Source organism: Carlito syrichta, unplaced genomic scaffold (assembly GCF_000164805.1).
Source record: "Carlito syrichta isolate Samal-C Ts95f unplaced genomic scaffold, Tarsius_syrichta-2.0.1 Scaffold315363, whole genome shotgun sequence".
NCBI classification, from domain to species: domain Eukaryota; kingdom Metazoa; phylum Chordata; class Mammalia; order Primates; family Tarsiidae; genus Carlito; species Carlito syrichta.
The window spans coordinates 186471-206190 of NW_007259459.1; the positions used below are offsets into that span (position 1 = coordinate 186471).

The following is a 19720-nucleotide window of genomic DNA, read 5'->3' on the forward strand; positions in this document are numbered from 1 at the left end:
TCTCCAAAGAACACTCAACCTATTTCTTTTCTACCTTAGTTATCAGAAAGCTTAACGTTAAGTCTACGCCTGATTCCAGCAACTGTCCTTTTAACTAAGTTATTATGGCATCATGCTCTTTTCTCTTGAATTATATACCCCTGAGAGCTTATTTTTGTAATGGCATAATTGATATTATACTTTTAGTCCTCATCGCATACGCACCTCAATTTTTTTTTTTTAAATAAGCATATTATAAATACTTTTGTTTCCTGTAACTTTTGATTGCATAGATTGAGAGCAATTACATTTGGGGGGAAAAAGTTAACAATTATACTTCTCTCAAATTGTGCTCAAAAACTGTATGCCAAAATTTTGCTCAAAGCCTAAGCCTAATAATATTTAATGCCAAGTGCACAGATGTTAAAAGATGTTCTCATTAATTAATAGAAAAGTGTCACATAAGTCTAATTCTATGTAAGAACAGCCACATTGTTTATAAAAAGTATCTTTATTCTCCCTGCTAACCACAGAGGAATATAAGGTATACAAATGTCTCCCTGGCAGCCAACAGCTCTAGGGAGTAGTAGAAGATATTATCATTGAAAGAATACGGACAAATATGGAAAATACATTATACCTTTTATTTACTTTTTTACTGTAAGAAAGGAAAAATGAGAGCCATTTATTTGTCTTATTAATACTGCTATCAATATATGAGAAAACAATTTTTGTCATTATTTTAGATTATTAGAATTACTGAAATAAATACAATCTGAAAATGACTTGTTATATTATTTACACACATTGAGTGTAAGAAGAATGTTTGTTTGGCATTTTTCCAAAACTAGCATTCTTCAGGTGAACAATAAACCTATAAGGAAGAATAAAGAGAAAAGTCATGCTTATCACTAGACAAAATAAATGTACTTCATAAAAAGATTGAAGAATTAAAGTTTGAAATAATAGGCAGATGAAAGTCAAGGAATGATGAATTTTATTGAAAAGCTGAACATATGCTTATATCCAGAACTTTAACACTTGAAACTCTTGAAGATTAGATCAAAGTGGCCGAGTGTGTGAAACATGTTGGATACTAACACATATACAGTCTAATTCATAGGCTATATTAGAGTTAAAATAACTGTCAACTAATGACACTGAAAGTGAGAGGTGGGTGTCTTTTGCTTTGAAGAAGCTTTTCAGTTTGATGAGGTCCCACTTGTCTATATTATCTCTTATGGCATGGGCTTTTGGGGATTTTAATCAGGAATTGGTTGCCTATTCCACATGATCTCACTCAAAAGTGAGTCCTGAACATTTATCCTGATACTACAAGAGAAGGATTGACAGTAGCAGGACAATGCCAGGGGAGGGAGGAGGGAGCACGTAACATCAGTAAGGTTGTCTGATCCCAAACCAGGAGAAGTAAGGATCAGTAGGCGACCCAAACTTCACCTGTACAATGACTACTTATATACCTAATACTGAATTGTACCCCACATCTTTAAAATAAAAATAATACAAATTTTTTTAAAAGTGAGAGGGTTCAGGGAGACTAAAGCACCTGAGTATGATTTCTTAATTACTGTCCTACTCTCCAGTTTCTCTTTATACTGGTTATCTCCCTGTACCTGCTTCACAGCCCAAGTTGGGGTTTTACTATATGGCTTAATCAATACTAGTTCCTTTTTCTAGATATAGGGATAGAGCAACAGAAAGCAAACAGAATTAATGACCAATATTCCCAGTTGCCATCTCAGTTTAAAAGTTCATGTCTGTACTTGCCTAAGTATGATCTATGCCAGTCAGTATGCCTCAGTTCTGTTGCCTTCCTTTACCTCCAGGAAGTTGACCCCTACATAGGCTCTCACTGACTTTAATGCTCTATTATGACATCTATAAAATGAGACCATGAATATATGTATCTTTTTTTAAGTTTGGAAGTATCTTTTTTAAAATTAAGTTTTAATTTCCTTTCACATAGATGATGATCACCTGTGCCTAAGAATAAAGGACATTTTTGGCACCACCATGAGGCAGTTGTCACACTCAACCAATTTATCTTGGATACCATATAACCATCTAATGATTAGACCATACTTAGATTTCCTTGCTTATCACAATAATCTCTTTTTAAAAAATTAAGGGTGGGCACAGTGACTCAACCCTGTAATCCCAGCACTCTGGGAGGCCAAGGTGGGGGGATTGTCTGGGCCCACAGGTTCAACAATAGCCTGGGCAACTTGGCGAGACCTCATCTCTAAAGTAAATCAAGGGGTACCTGCATGATCAATGTTTGTATACCTAACCCTGAATTGTATTCCACATCTTTACAATAAAAATTAAAAAAATAAAGAATAAAAATAAAATAAATCAAAATTTAGCCGGGCATGGTAGTGCACGCCTCTAGTTTCAGCTGCTTGGAAGGCTGAGGTGGAAGGATCTTCTGAGCCCAGCAGGTCAACGCTGGGGTGTCCATGTGCACTCCAGCCTGGGCGACAGAGTGAGACTCCAGCTCAAAAATAAAAAAAAAAGAAATGTCATTACTAATCATGAATTGCATTTGGTTGAAATATTTCTTGAATCTCTTTTTTTTTATAGATTGTGGGTACAGGTGTATGTTTGTTACATGGACGTATTGCATACTGGTGGGAATTGGATCTCTATCTCTGGTGTCTCCAAATAGTGAACATTATACCTCATAGGTAGTTTTTAAACCTTCATCCTCTTCCCTGCCTCCCTGCTTTTGGTATTCCCAGTGTTTATTATTTTAATCTTTATGGCCATGGTACCCATGTTTTAGTATATCTTAAAGATTGATGTTAAGATTAAGTGAGATAGTATCTTCATCTTACAGTTTCTTTATACTCTAATCTAAGGAGACTGATTTTTGTGTGTTTGATATAAAAAGCTGATTAAAGCATGAAATCACTTTTTAAAATTATTTTGCTTTCTTTGTTAGACATGGGATTTTTTTTTTTTAATTGTGTCAGTACTTTAAATATATTTTGCCATTCTTTTCTGGCCTGTAAAGTTTTGTGGAGAAATCCCCTGTTAATGTAATCAGTATTTACTTATATATGTTACTTGATGTTTTTCTCTTGCTGCTTTTAGAATTCTTTGTCTCTGACTTTTGACAGTTTTATTTTAGTGTGCTTCAGAGAGGAACTATTTGGGTTGAATCTAGTTGGGGTCCCTTGCACTTCCTAGACTTCCACGTTTATCTTCCAAGACTTGGGAACTTTTCAGCTATTTATATTTCATAAATGTGTTTTCTGCACCTTTTTTCTTCTTTTCTCCTTCTAGAATGCCCATAATGCAAATTCTGTAGGCTTTTGTTCTAGTTGTTTCTCTGCTTGTGTTATTTCAAAAGACCTGTCTTCAAGTTCAGAAATTTGTTCTTCTTCTTAGTCTAATCTGTTGTTGCTCTCAATTGTATTTTTAATTGTATTCATTGAATATTTCAGCCGTAGAATTTCTGTTTGTTTATTTTTTATATCTACTTAATTTATCAAATAATGATTTGGTTTTTGTATTTTATTGACGTTTCTGTCTGTATTATAGAATTCTCTTGTACCTTACTGAGTTTTCTTAAGCTTATTATAATTCTTTTTCTGACATTTCATATTTTCCTTATATTTGGGGTCTGCTACTAGAGAATTATTGTGTTTCTTTGGAGATGTTGTCATGTTTCCTTCTTCATGTGTGATGTGTCCCTATGTTAGTTTTTATGCATCAGGTTGAAAGGTTGCTTTTTCCAGTTTTATAGAGTAGGTTTAATAGGGAAAGACTTATTTATATGAATGGGTCTTTCCTTAGCCAGTGGAGCACACAGGCTATGATCCTAGGTGGACACAGTAGTGTAGTCTCCATGTAGTTTCTAACACTGTAGTGCATGCAAGTGATGTTTGTGTCTCAGTGTCCTAGGCTAAGAGAATTTGTGTCAGTGATTGGCACAGCTTTCCAGGGTATGGCCTCACCAGGCTGTTTCGTAGGTTTGGGTGTGCATACATGCACTCAATGGGTCAGCCAACTTAAAGCTGGGGCTGTGGCTATTGGGTGTTACTTGGGCCAGAAGTACAACCATCCTGGAGTTGTGACTCCCAGTAGAGGCCCATGGAGCTGTTTCTCAGGTCTGGCATGTGGGCACACAGCTGCTTGGCTGAACTGTGGGCATGTTTTCCATGGGTGAACTTTGAGGCTCTCAGGCCTGGGACATGGTTGCTCATCTTCTCTGCTAGCCTGGGTGTGTGTCTGCTGGAGGAGGTCCCCTGAGGCTGTTTTTCAAGCCTGAACTGCAGGCACAAGGCTGCTCATGGGACTGTTTTCAGACTCGGGATGCCAGCTCACAGCTACCTGGCTGGCCTGAGGCATGTCTGCTGGGAATAGCTGACAGGTATGCTTCCGAGGTCTGCATTGCAAGTGCACAGCTGCTCAGCTAACCTAGGGTATGTCTGCTGGGACCGGCCCACAGAACTGCTTCTCAGACCGGAAACAGGTGTGCAAGGCTGCTCAGCTGGCCTACAAGTGACCCCAAGGACCGTTTCTCAGGTCTAGGTCCTGGGATCACAGATACTTAGCCAACTTGGGGACTTATCCTCCAGGAAAAACCTACAGAACACATTTACAGGCCTTAATTAAGAGGACAGGGCCATTCAGCAGGCTAGGGGTTTGTCTGCGGGGATGGGGCATAACAGGGCTTTCACAAGGCCTGACTGTAGGTGCTTAGAAGCTCAGCTGGTCCAGGTGCATGTCAGTTGCTTTAGAGGCTTGAGGGTCTCTTTCCCTCAAAGGAAGGGTATGCAGCAGTTTGGCTGGCTTAACGATGCATTTGTGCTAGGCTGGGCCACCAGACTGTCCTTCTGGCTGAAGGTGAGAACAGCAGGAATTAATTTCCCTGCTGTGTACGACCAGAGTCACAGCTGATCTTGGGCCCAGGCTTCACGCAGGTTGGATTGAGGCATGCAGCCACCTGTGTGGGCTTGGTAGAATGAAGATGGAATGCCAATACTGGAGAGGTGCAGTGTCTACTAGCTCCCAAAGAAGTGCATACTCTGAAGGTTTCTCTAGTTTTAAAATGGTGCTATGTTGCAGTAGCTTGGCTCACAGGGGTCTAGGTGCAGGGAAAGTGCAAACGTTATACTCCTAATCTGGGACAATGCACCTGTGAAAATTCCCAGCAGCTTTACAAACTGGACTCAAGGCTTGTGTGGACAATGGGGTTGTTTTGTAGAAAGGATTGTAGGTGTTTGCAGTGGCAATGGGGGCTGGTGGGGTTCTTCAGCTTACCTTTTCCCTACAATGGAAATTATCTCCTGACTCTGGACAGGTCTGATCTAGGAAGGGAAGATGGTGCTACAGAGGCCAGGTGTCTCCATTTCATGCTGCTCTCCTGCTCCCCGTCCCACCACCACTTCCCGCCCCCCCAACCCCAGCTTCCAGTCACCACTGGTGCATCTCCACTCTCCAGCACTCTCCCTTCAACACTGTACTAAAGTCTTATCTGACTATTCACTGCCTTTCTTCTTTCTTGTGGGGGGTGACAAACACCAGGCATCTCTAGTCAGCCATCTTGCTGATACCACTCTGTATTGTTATTTTTTTTGTTTTTGTTTTTATTTTTCTGGGTATTTTTGATCTATGGGTGATTGAATCCATAGATGCGGAACCCACAGAAACAAAGGGCCATTTTTACACTTTTTAGTTACTAAACTACTGAGCTAAGAACAAGACCATTTTAATTTGTTTTGTTTTTTTGTACACAAGTTTGCATATGTCTTCACTGTTTGGAGCTCTGTCTTTTTTGCATTAAACCTACTTATAATACATAGTCTATGATATCTAGTTTTGGTTCATTTAAAGGGACACAAAAAGCTTTTTTTTGTTTTTCTTTTTTTAATAGGAAAGGAAAGATAGTTGTTCTCCAACTTTTTCTCTTCAAAATCACTCAAAAGCAACAAATCAAAAGAGAAACAAACACAAATTCCTTCTTTGACAAAATCAGAAGGAATTTTAAATCTCAAACTATGTGTATTATGAAGCACAATGAAGCTAAAAGAGAGATGCAGAAAGATGCCAAGAGGAAATACCCAGGGTTACTGATCTTAGACAAAGCCAACAGGACACAGTTGCCTAAAGTGTCATATCCTGAAGAACAGTCTGAAACAAACACAACTGATAACAAAAGAGAAATAAAGAATATAGAGATTCCAAGAATCACATTGAAAAGTCATGTTTGTAGGAAGCAGGATGGAAAAGATTATGAGTTCTGAGTTATCCTGCAGCTACTCATCTCAGGATGGTAGAAAGAAGACTAAAGGCTGTAACTCACACACACACACAATTTTGTGATATGGGAATGTGTAATTACTGCCTTGAAGTGCAATCCTGGATTTAGTCCAATATTTTCTACTGCAAAAGTTTGGTCCAGCAGGTACTCATTTGATTCAAAAATGGGCAAAATTTTTTAAAGGGTGAGGGGTATGTAATCTTTATGGGTTCTTTACCAGAAGGGGAGATTTTTTTTTTTTTTCCTGGAAAGGTTCACAAAAATTGGATGATACAAAGCCTTACTTTTTGCAGTTATCTAGTATACTTCTTAAATTCAAAATAAACTTAGGCAATAATTAAAAAATAGGGGCTTTGAAAAAATAATAAATTTATTTAGACTTTGCAAAGAAATCTGAGTATAACTTTTTTAGAATTTTTTATTCTTTTTATACAGTCTTTCATATTTGTTTTGACTATATGAAATTGACAGCAGTTTCTTTTGGTGACTTTTCTTTATCAAGCCTTTCACAAAGGCATTGAATTTATAGAAATATCTTTTCCTTTACTACCATATTTTATTGGTTATGTAACATTTATTTATATTACAGATTGACTCATTCTTCATCTAAAATATTAGGACCAGAGTGTTTCGGATTTTGATTTTTTTTTTTTATTTTGAAATATTTGCCTTATATACTGTACTTGCCAATTGAACATCTCTATTCTAAAAATCTGAAATGTTCCAGTAGGCAAAATACCTTTGAGTGTCATGCTGGCACTCAAAAAGTGTTCAGATTTTGGAACATTTTTTATTTTGAATTAGGGATATTCAACCTGTATAATATTACAATAATATAACTGACATAACAGGTTCAGAAATAAGCTTAGTTGACTCAATAAACATAAAGTTAATCTAGTAGGAGCAAAAACATGTCAGTGAACTGGAAAATGTCCTACAAAGTAGGAGGGTTCAATGTACCATAGGTATCTGTTTTAGAAAGAAAGAAAATTATAACGTTAAGTCAATATTACAGAAAATATGAACATATGCTTTCCTATTGTCTCTGAATTATTCTCAAGGATATATAGTTTTAGATACAGCATTTTACATTTTAATTTTAGTCAAAAAATGTTTGTGCTCCTCCTATTGCCCTAAACGTCATAGTAGCAAGTGAAATTATTTCCTCATTAACTGTTGAAATTAAACAAAATTAATAGGATGTTATTAGTGGTTTTATTTGTGATATGCTGAATAACCTCTATCAGTGTAGAAGATTTAAGTGAATATAGATTTATGTTGACTTGCTTTATAGATCCTTTCAGAGGGAGCTCTTCAAATACCTGAGGTTGCTTTAAGTTGATATCATGTTTATTTTACTTTAATTATATGCTTGATAAGAAAATTATTTTTAACTATTATTAAATTTAATTCTGTTTTTGATCCTGAAGCTGCCAGAAAAAATTATATTGAACTACTACGAGAAATATAAGCCTCGAATGAATGAGCTGGAAGCTTTTAATATGGTAAATATCAGAGTTAAACGTATTAAATTGGATATGTTGCTAGACTTGAATAGGGTCCTATTAAATTCTATTATGGGGCCAAGCAATCTATGTTGTTTTTCTGTTACTGTAGAAAAACTGTTTTGGATCATTTCCTATTTTAGAACTATATTAGGTGTCAGTAATGTCATAAAGAGAACACATGGTAGATTTCTCTTAAAATGTATTATAAGTGCACAAAAAGAAGTTTCAGAGTCCTTTGAACACATATTGGTTTCTATGTAGTTATTTCACAAGCATTCCTTTTAATGAATTTCATTCTTATTGCCTCTTTAAAAACTTTCTGTCACATGTGATTGCTTCTTGGATTCTACCTCAAAGTCACTTAAAGGACATTCTTTTCAAACTATTATTAAAGAAAACCTTTTGATCTCTGCAGTATTCATTTTCTGAAGATATACATGGGCATTGGAGATTTGGTTCATATAAACTTCTGTAGATATATGTTTTCTTAAACATAATTGTTAGGGAAATGAGCTAGACTTTTTTTTTCTTTTTTTTTTTAAGTACCACCATCCTATATCTAACTTTTTCTTTTAGTTGAAAGTTGTTCTGGCTCCTTGTATAGAGACATTGATTCTTCTGGATCGACTTTGCTACCTAAAAGAGCAGGTAAATTCTGTTATTTTTAAATTCATAACAAATATCTTTACTAAATATAATAATATGGATCCACTTATACCTAAGATAAGGTCCTCTCATATAAAACTAGTAGGAAAACTTTTTTCATTATATTGTTATAGTTTAAATATTCATTCCATCTCTTTTTAAACATATAAGCATATGTACAACAGATGTTTTCAGCAAAACTGCTATAATAAAGTTTACTTTTTTTAATTGTATGGTAATTACTATACACAGACAGTAAATATAAACCACCATATATGACATATTGTATAGCTAAAATCAATAAATACCAGACATAAAATATCTTGTATACACATTTTATTTTGTAAGAGTTTGTCTTTTAATTCACTTTTGGATTTTTGGCTGTATGGATTCTGTAGAATAGAAACTTCTTTCTGATTAATGACGTTCCCTTCTGTTTTTTCACAATCTTACTTGTTTTATCTATGTTGAACGACAGAAATATTGTCTTTTGGATTGTCTTCAGGGAAAATAGTTTCTGAAGATTCTACTCTGAACTGTGATCAAAATAAAGTTTGGTGAACTGTTTAAGTTAAACCCCTTCATGGACTCACCTGACAATTCTACTGTAAACTCCTTATTTTAAATATTTTATCATATAGGGAGCTTTATTTTTTTCTTTTCAGCAGGCTGCTTAGAATAAATGGATGTTAATAAATGTTTGTTTTGTTCTAATTTGTATTTTTATGAAGAAAGGCAGTTTTTAATACTTAAATAATGATGTACTTTCCTAAGTTGTCAAGTAACTTCACATCACTGAAAAGCTTTGATTCGCAAGTTGTTAGGGGACAGAATCAGAACCTGTTTTACCAGATTCTGATATCTCTTTTCAAAACAATTTTCAATTGTATTGGTAAGTGACACAGTACTCACAAAGATTGACAACTTGTAAAGAAATTATATAAATGTTAATTTGTAATATTTTAAATGGTATTTTGTTATAAAAGTAAAACATTTATGTTACAAAACATAATACAGAGAACATAAAAATCAAAAGAGTCATAATTCCCACATTTCAGCTTAGTCTATTAAATTTTTTAAACATTTTCTAATGAATCATAAATACAGGTATGTCTTGTATACATATATGTACATATTATTTATACTTTAATTTGTATTAGAATTATAACATTTTATTTATTGTAATATTTTATTTATTTCGAATGAAATATAAATATTTCATTAAATGTATGATAGAAAGTGAATATTTTACCATCAAATAATTTATTTAACTAATTGTCATTTGTTATTGCCACTTCCCATTTTTTATGATCACAGCAAAAAATAAGCTTGTAATGTACTCTCTATGTACATCTTTAATTATTTTCTCAGAAATAATTAGTGAAATTACAATTTCACTCAGATGGTGAAATTGTAATTGTTAATTTGATCTAACAAAAAATAATTTTCCTTTATTTGGTTTTTATATAGTTTTTATATTACAATATGTAATCTGATTCATCACTCCTGTTTTTTCTTTAACAAATGGTTGTATATCTGAATCACTTGTCAATTTGCAGGAAGATATTGCATGGTCTTCACTTGTGAAGTTGTTTGATCCTGTGAAATCTCCCAGATGCTATGCTGTTATTGCTCTGAAGAAACAGCAATGATTTCAAATGAAGCAAATTAGATGATGTATCTGTTAGTGGGACCTGTTGCTAAGATGGCTTTTCTAAACAGTTATATCGTTTTATATAAATATTTAAAAGTTATTGCTATATTTTTAAATAAATAATAAAGTAATGGCTAACAACAGAAAGTCATAATCCATTTTTCCATTACCAAAGCATACATTAATGAAACAAGAACCCACAATAATATTATAAAAGGGTTATGAAGGGTTTACCTACATTCCTGAGTTAGTATGTCAGTAGAACATTATAATCTGAGCCTTAATTCCTATTCAATATTTGAGACCCTTTATATATGCTACATATCACATTTTTACTTTTATTGACTTAAATACAGTAAGAGGTACAGGCAGTTGATGCTGAAGATCATTTGAATTTTTGTCTGCATTTTAGAAGGGTTTTCTGTGTTATCAGGAGGGGGGAAAAATCTACATTTAAAGGAAAGAAATACCCAGTAGCCACTCAGAAATTAAAAGGTGCCTAATATAAAGTTCATTTTATACTGTGTTGTAATATAAATTACATGGGGTAATATTTTTTGCCCTTAAAGGAACATGTTTCTTATAAGTGAGATATTCTTTTTAAGGATTCTTGTGACTATTTATCTTACTAAAATAAAGTGATGGATTGTCACTTAATGGAATTACCTTATGCTCTGTAAAAAGCCAATCTGAGCAAATCAAGAGTGACTGGAAGGAAGTCAGCACCCTGCCCACTGTGAAATAAGTTTCTTCCATTAGCAGAAAACTTGAAGATTCATATGCAAACATAGAGATGAACAGCTGGGATAAAGCTTCCATTATTCTCAGCTAAAGAGATTTTATAAAATTTTCCAAAGCAGAAAAAGTAATTGCTTTTTTAAATTCTGGAGCTCATACACAGATAATAAGAATAATTATTTTACCTTGAGTGTGCAATGAATAGCTATGTGAATATTCAGATTCTTTGTATGGCTAGTGCAATCCTGGAAAATAAGTCATTTTTTAAGCTGTGTTTTTTGTTTTTTGCTTTTTTGTTATTGTTTGTTTGATTTTGCAAAATTTCAAATCCAGAAGTGGAGAGTAGATATAAGGAATCCCCATGGACTTCATCACAAACTACAACAATCATCAACATTTTACCAATCTTGTTTCATCAATACACACATGAACATGCACATGAACATCCACTTCAGCTGGAAAATTTCAAAGCATATCCCTGGCAGTTTGTTATTTCTTATAAACACTTTAATATACATTTCTAACAGTTAAGGATTTTTTTGATAATGACATCTATAATTGTTTTCATTCACATATCTGTAGTTGGCTCAAAAAAGTCTTTTACATCAGTTTCTTCAATTCAGAATTGAAACCATGTTATCACCTTTGGTTTGTTAATGTGTCTCTTAGGATGTTTTAAATATATAATATAATAGTTTCCCCTCCATTTTAAAATTCCATACCATTTTTATTTTTTAAAAAACCAGTTTGTTTATTCTATAGAATATCCCATTTCTGGATTCATCTGATACCTTTGAAGACCCATTTAATACAACCACCTGTCCCAAGTATTTCCTGCAAACTGTTAGATTTAGGAATTTGATCAGATTAAAATTACTATTGTGTGTTTATTTAGTTAGTTTTATGTGCTTTCTATTGCATCACATCAAGAGGCACATCACGCTGGGCTGGGTGGCTCAGCCAGTAATCCCGCGCCTTGGGAGGCTGAGGTGAGTGGATTGCCTGAGCCCGCTGGTTCGAGACCCACCTGGGCAACTTGGTGAGACTTCATCTCTACAATAAATAAAAAATTAGCTGGGCGTGGTAGCGCGCTCCTGTAATTCCGGCTACTCGGAAGGCTGAGGCGGAAGGATCGCCGGAGCGCAGCAGGTGGAGGCTGCGGTGGCCAGGAGCAGCCACTGCACTCCAGTCTGGGCAACAGAGTGAGACTCCAACTCAAAAAAAAAAAAAAAGAGGCACATCATATTTGGTTGTCCTATATTTAGTGATAGTAAAATTGATCAGCAACTTTGGTTGTTATGAACCTGACTTATCCAGTATAAAGTTTCTCCATCAACTTTCTTTTTAATAACTTTAGCAGCCAGTGGCAAAGATAGAAAACAAGAAGTAAGAAAGAAAAATCCACAGACTATGAGTCGGTTTGTCATATCCCTGCTGATTGGCTGAGAATCCTCCCCAGTTTCAATTCTTCTATTGCATTATTTCATGCTAAATTGCCGTTTTGTTTAAGCATGTTGTGATTTCATTCTATTGTTTGCTGTATTGAGTAACTATTTCAGAAAGAGCAGAAAGCCTTCCGGTCTATTTTTTCTTTTATAATTTCACTTTCTATGTTAAATTTAAATTCTTTTTCCTACTACCCAGGTATTTATATAGATTCATTTCTCATTATAATAAAGAAAAAGCTTAATATGTATAGAACACTGTTTAGTATAGCAAAGTAAATTGAACTGTTTCATCAGCAAGGAAATATTATGGTAATTTTCTTATACTTTAAACAATTGCCAAAATTGTATTTACCCACTAATGTTTTCCATTTTTATTAACTAGTTAAACATGCAACTCAAGCATCAAGTTAACATGAGACAATTACACTGAATATTAATATTAATAAAATATAAAATAGAATATTTTAACAAGACTATAGCTTTGTACACATGAATCTTATTGGAATGTTTGTAGACTCTTGTCTCATAAAAACTGCTCTTTGCCGGGCTCGGTGGCTCAGCCTGTAATCCCGCGCCTTTGGGAGGCTGAGGTGAGTGGATTGCCTGAGCCCGCGGGTTCGAGACCTACCTGGGCAGTGAGACCTCATCTCTACAATAAATCAAAAAATCAGCCGGGCGTGGTAGCGCATGCCTGTAATTCCGGCTACTTGGAAGGCTGAGGCGGAAGGATCGCCAGAGCCCAGCAGGTCGTGGCTGCGGTGGCCGGAAGTGGCCATTGCACTCCAGTCTGGGCGACAGAGTGAGACTCCAACTCAAAAAGAAAAAAAAAATGCTCTTTGAGAACTAGTTTAAAGGTTAGTTCAAGAATGTGGTACATTGACATGAGTACCAGTTCTGACAAGTTTTGAGTAGAGCTAAAGTGAGATGACCCTTAACATCTCAGAACCTAATTTGTAAAATAGAGTTTTGTTTAATATTTATTAAATATTTAGTGAGCTCCTATAATTTGGTTAATATTTATTAAACATTTATTGAACGCTTATCATTTGTCAGAGATTATGCTAGATATTGGCAGTATGGAGACAAACAAGATAGATTCCTGTCTTCAAAGAGCTCACTAGTGAGAAAGATAAACAATAAAATTACTGATTACAGTAGTTATAATTGTCAGGATCAGAGCTGAGAGGTTCAGGATATAGGATTCTGAGAGGTTCAGGATATAGGATTCTACAGGGTGTCTTCAGATAATTAGACAAGGGAAAGAGGAATTCAGTAATACTAGTATCATAGTTTAGATTCATGGGAGTTAAACTGTTTTGTGTCTTTGGGTGAATTACTTAACTGTTTAGTGTGCCTCAGTTGTCTCACCTATAAAAAGAACTTAAAAATAGAACCTACTCATAAGACTGTTATGAAGATTAAATTAATATGTTAATGAACTCCCTCAAACTTTTATCTCCAATAAATTATTACTGAAATGAAACTAAGTTATTTGAACTTACTGCAATAAGAGGACGCTTCTTTGAGAATCTAGACAGTGTCTTTGAAGGAAGAAATTAGGAGAGGACATTTATAGGATACAAAGGTCTGAGCTCAAATGTGCAGAACAGACTGGGATTTGAAAAAGTTTATGACATAAGAGTTTAGGATTCGTATATATAAAAATACAAGGGTAGCCAGGCTCGGTGGCTCAGCCTGTAATCCCGCGCCTTTGGGAGGCTGAGGTGAGTGGATTGCCTGAGCCCGCGGGTTCAAGACCCACCTGGGCAGCGAGACCTCATCTCCACAATAAATCAAAAAATCACCCGTTCGTGGTAGCGCGCGTCTGTAATTCTGGCTACTCGGAAGGCTGAGGCGGAAGGATCGCCGGAGCCCAGCAGGTCGAGGCTGCGGTGGCCGGGAGCGGCCACTGCACTCCAGTCTGGGCGACAGAGTGAGACTCCAACTCAAAAAAAAAAAAAAAAAGTACAAGGGTCTTGAAGCAAACTTTGATAAGTAAGCTTGCTTGATAAGTGAGCTCTTTGCCAGGATGAGAAGATTGTTCATCTGAGATAAATTAATATATGAGAATTTTCTGAAACAAGCAATGAAGTTATCTATTGATATATACAGTCTTATCAACCCTGAGCAAAGTTTTTCTATAACAAACAAATAAATCATGTTGAAAGAGGTGGTTTCAATTCTTAGACTTAATACTTCTGTCATACTGATGCAGATGGTTGCAGTTCTGTGTAAAGCACTTAATTCCTGGCACATAGTATAAAAGCAGTAATTGTATTTGTTAAGTGTCCTAGAGTGACAGAAATGGGGATCTAACCATATTTATAACATGAATTTTGTAGGAAAAAAATGTTTCCTAAATTCGAATCAAACAACTTACAAATAAATTTGTAAAGTCCCTTTTCGAAATCTGGGGAATTGTTTACACTTTCAAGTGGATTTGATTATTGGATGAAAAACATTACATTACACACAGTAATTAGATTAGTGATATTGCTTGCTGAGATAATCTATTATCTTCAGGTTGTTATTATATTTATTTCTGGGATGATTTCTGTTTACTATATATTTCTGTCTCCTTTAACTTAGTGATTGTATGTGTAGGTATAAATCCAGGGGCTGATACCAAAAGGTGTTTCCACATTACATGCATCTAAAGATTGTTGTTTGTGATTCTAGTCACTGTGCATAATAATAATTATTATTTATTATTATGTATTGTTATTATTCCTTCTTAACATGCACAGTTATTGCAAAGTCTTTGTCATGAAGCATGCTGTCCCTTGTCTTCCTAGATGACTAATGAGCTAAATTGACTGCTTTTTTTTGTTTTCTAGCTTTCTATTTTTCTCCATTTTTTGAAATTTCTTTTCAAAATACAAGGAAACACATTTTGTTTAAATCTCTCCAACTGTAATTTGTTCTAAAACCATGAAAGAGTATTGCTGCCATCAACTATTTGCAAATAAATACAGCCCAGAGGCATGCTGTAACAATAGATACAGGTAGACAGGCTTCTAATCTTAAATTTATTATGACTTATCCTACCTAAATAATTAATGTTTAGGAGACCTAAAATTGACAAAAATGACTAAAGAATATAGATAAGATTTTGAGAATAAATCCATGTACCTTCCAAAAAAATCTACTGCAATTCTGCCACTCAAACCATGGTGGATCATATTGTTCAAAAATTATGAAGCGCCTTTCTTTATCCAGTACCTACCACAGTGCCTGCAAAATAAAATGCTCATGATGGGTATATGCTAAGAGAATGTATCAGTTTTGCCTTAAGTCATTTACCAATATGTTCTATAGAAAATGGTATCTGATGGATGTCTGTTTTCATATACTAGCAAACATTGGTTTTTGCTTAGGCCCTATCCTAAGCCCTTTTTATGCTTTAACTCATTACAACCTCACAACTAATAAAGTAAGTCTGTCATTATCCTCATTTTACAGATTAGGAATTGGCAGAAGTAAATATTAATCTTATCTAAAAAAATAAGAGAAACTGCAGAATAGAAATAGGCCCACAGGACTTCCATATATTTCAATTGTGGGACATCAAAGATAAAAGACTGAGATTTTGGTAGAAAATTGGAAGCTATCAAATATCGCATGGAAATTCTAGAAGTAAAAAAAAATTATCAACCAAAATTAATTTAATGGATGGATTTAATATCAATTAATCATAGCTGAAGTGTTAATTAGTGAACTGAAAGAAAATTCAGAAGTAAATATTCAGAATGAAGCACAGAGACAAAAAAGGATTTTTTAAAAATCGGAAGACAGGATAAGACATATAGACTGAGAAAGTCTAACATAAATGTAATTGGAGTCCCAGAAGGCAAGTAAGCAGAGAATGAAAGAACTAATATTTAAAGGGATAAGGAGTAAGAATGTGTTTAAATTGAAATACAAAAAGCCACAGATTCATGAAACAACATTTTTAAAAAAGAAAAACATAAAGATATATTAAAACTACTAAAAGAAACCAGAGACAGCATGAATATCTAAAAAAAAAAAAAAATGGCAAGGAGTGGGGGGAAAAACCACATTATCTACAAAAAAACAACTATTAGACTGACAATGGACTCCTCAAAAGAAACAATGACACCAGGAGGGAAGTGAGCAAAATCTCTAAAATACTGAAAGTACACAGAATTCTGCACTCAGTAAATATGTCTTTCAATAATTAAGTTGAAATAAAGACAGCTTCAAATGAGCAAAACCAGAATTTTAAAAAACATATCTGCACTAAATGAAATACTAATGGGCATTCGTCAAACAGGAAGGAAATAATTTCAGATGGAGGTTTGTAAATGAAAGAAGAAAGGAAGAACAATAAAAATGTTAAATGATGAAATTCAGGTGAATATTGATATATAAGATAATAATGTGGGAAAATTCAGATACATACAATTTAAATACTAATTCTGGGAGTAACTGTATGTTCCAATCAGATAGAAAAAGCAAACACAATACAAAGATAAAAGATTTGAACGGTAAAATAAGTAAAACTGACTTAATGGACAAATATAATACACTGCACCCAGCCAGTAGAGAATATGTAATTTTTTTACGCACAAACGAAACTTTAAAAAATTTGTGTGCTGGGTTTTAAAGCAAATTTCCATAAATTTCAAAAGCTTGAAATAATAAAGAATAGAATATTTACAACCCTCCATCTGAAATTATTTCTTCTGGCCAAAATGTATTAAAATTTTAAAAATTGCATTAAAGATAAGTAGAAAATTCCTATTTGCTTTGTATTTTAAAGTTATACAGCTAAATAACTTTGAGAACAAAGAAATTACAGTGGAAATCAAAATATTTTGAAATGAATAATAAAAACATAATTGTATTATAATGGAAAATTTTACATGATAACCTATATGTTGAGCTAAAACCATGCTATGTGAAAAACATTACCTCTGAATACAGGAAAGAAAAATACTGAAAATCAGAAGATTTATAGTGAAAGAAAAGAGGGATTAACTCATGCAAAAATTGGTTCTCGGATAACTAATAAAGTGGACACAACTCTTCCAAGACTTACTATTTAAAAGAATAAAACATTTAAATAACCACTATCTGGAATGGAAAGGAAATATTGCTATAGATCCTACAGAAATTAGAACAACTTTGTGCCAGTAAGTTTTTAAAATTGTATGACATGGAAACATTTCTCAAAGAAATATGGTATTCCAAAATTTTTCTGCCTCAAGAAGAAAAATGCATCACAAATAACATGACCATTTAATTGAATCTGAATTAATCCTTTTTAACATCTCTACCTCTCAATAAAAGTACTTTGCAGATATTGCACATAATGTAATCAGTCATGATCTATTACCTACTGTGTTACCAAGACTATGCTAGAGAGGCAATTTAAAGACTATAATAGTTTCTAATCTTCGAAACTTTTTGTCACTCAGTCATTGACATGCACATAATAGGTGTACAGAAGTGTTAAAATTTAGGAGAAAAAATTTACTTCCTAGATACACAATTATTTACAGTAAACTATGTCCTAGAACTGTTCACTTCTATCCCATTCTTGCCATTAATTATTGTTTCCTTTATGTTGTTTTAAAAATGTGTTCAGTGGAATGGCTTTTTTTTTTCATGGAGAAGAACTGTTTAAGAAATAAACTGCTGAATGAAATATGTGCTCTGGTTAACCTGTGACCAAAGGAACTCCAAGACCCCAGTCTCCCCAGATGGTTTGTACTTGGCCAGTGATGCTACTGGCTGCAATCGTGGAAATTTATTAGTTGACATATTTATCTCAATGGATTGCCTCATTATGCTTGCAAAGGTTTTGTCGATGGAAGACCTTTTTAAAAATTATAATGTTTTCATTAGAATTTTCAAATGCACAAAAAAACAAAAAAGAGTTAACTCATTTCATCATAGGACAAAGTAGCCTACATTTAAATCTCATGGGAGAAAAAGCCTATAGCCTGTACTGAGACATTTATGATTGAACATGTGGAAGTTTAGAAAAATAGAAAAGGTGTGCAGTTTCCTAAAATTTACCACATCACTTTCTGTTTGGTCAAGGTGGCATTTTGTGTACATCAGTAACTATGTTGCAGTAACTGCACTTGTATTCTGAGTTAGCTGCCCTCTCAGAAAAGAAGACACAGCTTTCTAATCCTGCTTTAATGCTTTTAAGAAAAAGTCCTTATTTAAATGATGGTTTTTCATAAAGCAAAGTATATGCAAATAGCATCTTTCAAGGGCAAGATAAAATAATTTCAGGTACCATTTCATTATAATAACAGACATTTCTGGATTTGGGGTGGCTTCACAAAATTTCTAATTTTAGTAAAAAATGTAATTCTGTGAAGGTAAACCTCTGTGATTAAAGTTATGAGAGGCAGATTTTAAATCATAAAAAAATTGGTGCTCTTTCCAGTTAAACTAAAAAGTATAGAACTAAAAATAAAATTGAAGGCAAAGGAGAGTTCATTTTTAATGTACAGGATATTAAACTTGTGTCTGTTTATACAAACAATGCCTTGTAAATATCCAAATTTATATTCACATTGCTAGATTATACTAGGTTTAGAAAGTTCACAAAACCATTCCTTAATAGCAAGTTTTACTGTACTGTGTAATGATTTTCTTTTTCAAGTTTTGAGGGTCAACATTTACAATGTAAGAACTGAAAGCTTTTGCAAGGTAAATTATTGGATAACTTTTCTCTCGTTAGTAGCAAATACTGTTGTTTATTTTTCAGATAAACAGGTTTGAAATTCTTAAAAATATGGTTTGTATTTCAGATCTTTAGCACAGTTTTAATATCTACTTTTGTTAATGTGGTTATTGGTAATGTGTTTTCATTCTGATACATTGGTTGTAAATGCTTAGAGAAGAAATTGTTTCATTAAAATTCTTGCCATTAATAGCATAGATTCTAATTTCAAGATAATGAAACCAGGATAAATCAACCAAATTTTCTTAGCTTTTTTATTATGAAAATTAAAACTATCATGAAGCTTTGTTTAGAGTTAAGTAAGTAAAGTGATGTTATAGAACTTCTGAAGATCATAGTAGCCTAGGGAAGTTACATCATGTACACATTTAATGTATATCCTGATTTTTAGATCCTAACCTCTCTATAAAATGCAAGTTCATAAGGATAGGATAGCTGTTTGTTTGAGCTAAACAGAAATGCCATTTCTGAAAGAGGAAATAGGAGACATAACCTCTACAACTTTTCAAAAAACAGCATATGTGTCTTTCTTATCAAGTAAGATATATTCAAATCCAAAAAAACTTCATTGATCATGTATGAGATAGACACTGTGCTAGGTGTTTTCATACTTATCTCCATCCTCAGAACAACAAACTAATCTCTAAATTAGGTACATAGCTATAGACCATTATTATCAAAATATTAGTATATACCCAGGGAAGGACCAGTAATACTCTAGAATATTTC

The 19720-nt window shown here is 33.9% G+C and overlaps 1 protein-coding gene across 1 annotated transcript in view; it reads left to right on the forward strand.

The window, feature by feature from the left end:
- Positions 1 to 10287, forward strand: part of METTL25 (methyltransferase like 25) — a 113929-nt gene extending 103642 nt beyond the window's left edge. The window contains exons 10-12 of the mRNA XM_008072636.1: positions 7702 to 7776; positions 8356 to 8427; positions 9984 to 10287. Coding sequence (XP_008070827.1) covers positions 7702 to 7776; positions 8356 to 8427; positions 9984 to 10076 — 240 coding nt within the window. The 3' untranslated portion in view covers positions 10077 to 10287. The remainder of the gene's footprint in view (positions 1 to 7701; positions 7777 to 8355; positions 8428 to 9983) is intronic.
- The last annotated feature ends 9433 nt before the right edge of the window (positions 10288 to 19720 follow it).